The sequence below is a fragment of the Belonocnema kinseyi genome, chromosome 7 (assembly GCF_010883055.1).
Source record: "Belonocnema kinseyi isolate 2016_QV_RU_SX_M_011 chromosome 7, B_treatae_v1, whole genome shotgun sequence".
NCBI classification, from domain to species: Eukaryota; Metazoa; Arthropoda; class Insecta; order Hymenoptera; family Cynipidae; genus Belonocnema; species Belonocnema kinseyi.
The window spans coordinates 92,292,399-92,297,908 of NC_046663.1; the positions used below are offsets into that span (position 1 = coordinate 92,292,399).

Sequence of the window (5,510 nt, forward strand, 5' to 3'; positions counted from 1 at the left end):
CAATCGTGCACCTTCGAGTTTTCAAATTCAGAAGAGGAGAAATGGGTTGCGCGCGCAACCCAGGCATTTATATCGTCTCCTACCATATTCACACGGACATAGTCGTGTCATAGCATTGGACCACGGCTCGTTTCAGATCTGGGATCACTGGCAGCACCTCGATAGGGCAGAAAATGTGATGTCCTATATATATATATATATATATAATTCCCCACTCTGACGCCCCGTATCGTATCTACGTTTATAATCATGATCTAAGAATACACGGTCTAGCCATCAGCTCCCCCAATTTCGTCCCCATTCGCACTTCACCACTTCTAGCCATCTTGGTTACCATAGCAACCGTTAGCGTCTCTGTCTTCACTCAAAAGATTTGAAATCATGATTTATAGCTACATTGTAAATCAATGTCAATACTTGTGAAAGATCTCAATATTCAAATAAGGTGCAAGAAGCAGATACTGCTGACGCTATCCGTTTGTGAAAGCGCGTCGTGTTAAGATTAACTTTGTGAACATTGTAGTGGTGTTTCTATTGAAAATACAAATTTTAAAGTGAATCTAACGTGCCCATCCGGAGCGGATAAATATTTTCGTGCAAGCTAAAGTTGCATTATTTGCATCATACATATTGGTAAGTGTACTTTATATTACACATATTGGTAAGTGTACTTTATTAAGTGTACAAGGTGGCTGTCATTATAAACATAATCTATTAAGTTAATTTTCACATTTTTGATAAATGAATGAAACTCTGTTACAATGATGCAGATAAATTTTTGAATGGGAAACCAATAAGTTGTTAACGTCTTTTGTTGTTGTTAAAACATGAAGAAGGTGCGTATACACATCTCTTTTTTCAAACGTTTTGCCGTGGAAAGTATAATACTCGAAGAAAAATGTTATTTTAGTTTGTTTTTGCACACTACTTTATACTTTGCGAAATACATTTATAAATAGTTCTTCACGCGATATTTTTATAAAAAAGGAAGGGCACAATTAAAAATAGAAAGTCACGAAAAATTTTAGTTAAAAATTAGACGAATTATTAATACAGATATAGTCTCAATGGTATGATGATTACACGTTTATTTCTCTTGAAAAATTAATTCCATTGCATATTATTTCAGATAACAATGCCAAACATTTTTGCAGCTGACGGTTGTGTCAATCATGTAAAGAAAGACGGATATTATCATAATACAGCATATAATATCGATATTTTGCATTTATTTATTTCTGCTTTGATCCCGAAAAAAATATTCTTTTTTCTCCTCGGGTGACGATACTTCATTTCTTTCGCGTTAAATGGTACAATTCTTCAGGTGCATTGAGATGTTATGTTATCCATATTTCTAAGTATTTCTTCTATATTACAAGTTAGATGTTATATATTTGTTTATACATTAGATTAGGCATCTTAAAAATTACATTATTCTCAAACTAATTTAATTTATTTATAAACTATATAATTTGTTTATCTTTTACATACAATCTTCGCTCATTGTATTTGCTTCCTTTCAAATATACTTCATTCTCGCGCGCTCACTTATCCAATATGGCTAGAATTGGTGGAGTTGCTCCTTATTGGTTAACTTTTTTTTAGTTGCGTGTGGCTAGACCGTGTATTCTTAGATCATGTTTATAATATCTTTGCCTCTGATGAGAATGGAAAAATTTAAATCTTGCGGGCATGTTTAGTTAGTACACGCGTTGTCCATTTCAGTGTTTACGTCACGTGTTCAAAACATTCCTGAGTGCGCATATGACACTAGACTTGTAGAGGTTAGCTTATTGTTGTGCTCGTGATTTTGAGGTTATGTCACGCTGTCAAAGTTGAAAATAGTTTTTTTTTCTTCAAAAAGAATTTGCAAAACAGTACAAATGGGCCTGTTGACAGACCCTCGAACCGAGAACATGAAGCTGGTAAAATTCATCCTCAAATGGGAGAAATATCTCACATTTCTCATGTATCTCGGCGGAATTGTGTGGACGTTCTTGCTGGCAACACCCACCTTCAGTGACAACACATATTTCTCCGAAAATGCTCTTCTCCCCGGACTGGTGACAAAGGAAAGTAATCTAATGCATGCTTCGAAATTATTTCATCAAGAATTGATTCGCGAATTGGAAAGGCAACGTGGTGACCAGCTTCCTTCTTCATGGATGGCAGCCCGGTTTCGGCAGCTCCACCTCGACACGTTTGTTCACAATTTCACCCTAATCCACCCTTTTCGAAATCAAAAATTCACAGGAAAAAATGTTTATGGTATTGTGAGAGCTCCAAGAGGTGTTAGCACTGAGGCGATTGTCGTTAACGTACCTTATCGTCCACTCAATAGTATTCATCCTGCTACTACACCCTCGATCGCTTTGCTTCTCGCTTTCGCTCAATTTTGCCGAAAGCAAAAATACTGGGCGAAAGACATTATTTTTTTGGTAACTGAGCACGAACAATTAGGAGTACAGGCTTGGCTGGATGCTTATCATGGAGTCACTAGTGGCCAGGACGATGTTCTCTTATCAGGGGATTTGTCAGGAAGGGCCGGCTCGATTCAGGCAGCAGTTGTCCTGGAAATGCACGCGATGAAAGTCACTTCGATAGACGTTAAAGTTGAGGGATTAAATGGCCAATTGCCGAATCTCGATTTGTTTAATCTCGCTCAGAATATGATTCACAAGGAAGAAATTCGCAGAACTGTCCAACGTCGCTTTGACTTCAAGTCTGACAATAAATTTGACAAGTGGTTGTACAGAGGAAAAACAATGGCTTCGATGATAATGAGTCAGGCGACTGGAGTTCCAACTGGAAATCATGGCTTGTTCCACAGATTCGGAATAGAAGCAATCACTTTGGAAGGATTTGAAAAAACTACTAGTGGACCGGAAGCTAGTTTCTCCAAAGTAGGACGGGTAGTCGAAAGTATTGTTCGTTCCTTGAACAACTTGCTGGAGCGGTTTCATCAGTCATATTTCTTTTATTTGTTGCCTTCGACGGATCGATACGTGTCTATTGGAATTTACACGCTACCATTTATTTTAATGATTGCCACCGTTTTTATCAAGGGCTTCACCATATGGCTCAAGTTGCAGAATTTGGGTGATAAGAAAAAGGATGATAAGGAGAAAAAGAAAGAGAAGGATGAAAACGAGTCTCAGGAATTTGATATTGGATTCGTCGCGATGGAATTTTTGTGGACTCATGCTCTGGGATTTTTACTAATGTCCTCACCTATATGGCTAATTTCGACAGCTATGGAATTTTTAAAATGGCATACGGAATCTGCAACTTATCTCGTTTTGGCAGTGATTACAGTTTTCACAATTTTGTGTCCACTATTAAGGCCGAGAAGAAAGGGGAATTTTTATAATTCAGCACTTGTGTGTGTTATTGCTTGTGTTGAATTAGGAACAGCTTTGATGTGCGTTGAGATTCATAATTTCTCATTGGCATTATTAATTGCTGTGGCTTACGTGCCAGTGACCTTACTTATTCCCAGCGAAAAAGACTCGATGAAGAAAGGATTTTATAAAGTGCTCTATGTTTTGTGGCCTTTGCTTCATCCTTTTGCAATCGCTTCTTTTATTGTCACTGCTTACACTTATGCGAACTTTATGGATGAAGCAGCATTAACTATTTTGTACAGAGGGTGGAAAGCCACCAAACAAGCTTTTGTACTTAGCATTATTGATTCTACTATTTATGGAAATTGGTTGTACTCTTTTATCGTTTCAATTATGCTCCCAATCTGGCTGCTGTTTTGGAACATTATTCACTCTTCTTAAATTTGAAGACAGGGCCATTTTTCCAGTATTTACGAGGGGTTGAATATTAGTATTTTTGATGTACACTAGATTGCATAGGATTGCTAAACAGATGGATGAAAAACATTGCATGTTGCAAAGGAGCGATTTATTTTAAACCACTCAGAATCTTTAATTCTATTGATATCTTTAAAATCGCTTACAAATATTTATATTAAAATTTATGAAAACTAATGGAACCTCTCGAAATCCCTTGATACCCCTGGACATATTCTTAAATCTATTATAATCTGTTGAAATCCCTTAAAATTTGTAGAATTTCCTCAGATCATTAAAATAGTTTGAGTTTCTATAAAATTCATTAAATCTTGTGAAATTCCTTGAAATTTTTGACAACCCTACTAAATTTGTTGACATCCCTTTAAGATAAATATAAATTGAAGTAATCTTATTTAATGAAGTTATCTAAAAATCGTTTAAATCCCTAGAAATGTTTAAAATCCTCTAATATTCCTAAAAGTACCTTTGAATCTCTTAAATTAATTGGAATCGTAAAAAACCCATTGAAATTTCATTACATTTATTTTTCAATTATCAGTAGAAATTCCTTGAAATCCTTAGAAAACCTACAAAATTCTTTAAAATCCCTTGAAATTTTTTATATCTCCTGAAATCCCTTCAAATCCTGAAAAAACGTAAAAATCCACTTAAAAATAGCTATAAATAATTGAAAACCCTTGCAATATAAATTGAATTAATCTTATTCATTAAAAATATTTGTAAAAAAGCGTTTTGAATCCCTAGGATTATTTCAAAAACCTTGAAATCATTCAAGGCTTCGTAAAATCCTTGAAATGTGGCGAAATTATTTGTAATGTCTCGAAATCCTAGATTTCCTTAAAAATTCCTTTACTTTAATTTATTTTTTAAGGTTTAGTAGAAATATATAGAAATTAAAAAAAAAACCCTAAAAAATTATTTGAAATCTATTAAAATTTTGTATATCTCCCGAAATCCTCTGGTATCCCTGCAGATCCTTAAAAAACATCAAAAAACCATTTCAAAATGGACTATAAATAATTAAAAAGCTTTATAATGTAGGTTGAATTAGCATTATTCGTTAAAGTTATGTAAATAAACGATTTGGGTCCCTATGAATCTTTCGAAAACTTCGAAATCCTTTAAGACTTATGAAAATTCTTTAAATCTTGTTCATTAAAGTTCAAAGAAAATACTGCTTTAATCACTAAAAATCTGTCAAATCCCTTGAAATCCTTTGGAATACCTTGAAATATTCGGAAATCATAAAAATCCACTTAAAAAAGCAGGTATAAATAATTTGAAATACCTTTAACATAAATTAAATTAATGTTATCAATTAAAGATCTTTGCAAAAACGAATAAATCCCTAGAAATCTTTGGAGATTTATTAAAGTCCTCGAAATCTTAGGAAATTCCTTAAAATACATTAAAATCCCTTGAATTCTTTGGAATCGTTAGAAGTCCCTTGAAAATTAATTTTGGTTAATTAAATCTTTGAAAGTTCAGTAGAAATATCTTGAAATTTTTTGAAACCCTACGGAATTCTTTAAAATCCCTCGAAATTTTTTACATCAGCTCAATCTTGCATATCTCTTGCAATCCTTTGGAATCCCTTGGAATCTTTGGAAAAGGTAAAAGTCCATTTGGAAAAATACTTATAAATCATTTAAACCCCTTGAATATAAATTAAACTTTTTAATTAAA

At 33.9% G+C, this 5,510-nt stretch overlaps 1 protein-coding gene across 1 annotated transcript; it reads left to right on the top strand.

The window, feature by feature from the left end:
* Nucleotides 1-1,650: 1,650 nt before the first annotated feature.
* LOC117176274 (glycosylphosphatidylinositol anchor attachment 1 protein) lies at nucleotides 1,651-4,384 on the top strand. Its single transcript, XM_033366452.1, has one exon. The coding sequence runs from the start codon at nucleotides 1,884-1,886 to the stop codon at nucleotides 3,783-3,785; it is 1,902 nt and encodes a 633-aa protein (XP_033222343.1). The 5' UTR covers nucleotides 1,651-1,883; the 3' UTR covers nucleotides 3,786-4,384.
* The last annotated feature ends 1,126 nt before the right edge of the window (nucleotides 4,385-5,510 follow it).

What these genes read in the sequence shown, in the direction of transcription:
- LOC117176274 (XM_033366452.1), top strand. Translation starts at nt 1,884, where the DNA reads ATGGGCCTGTTGACAGACCCTCGAACCGAGAACATGAAGCTGGTAAAA.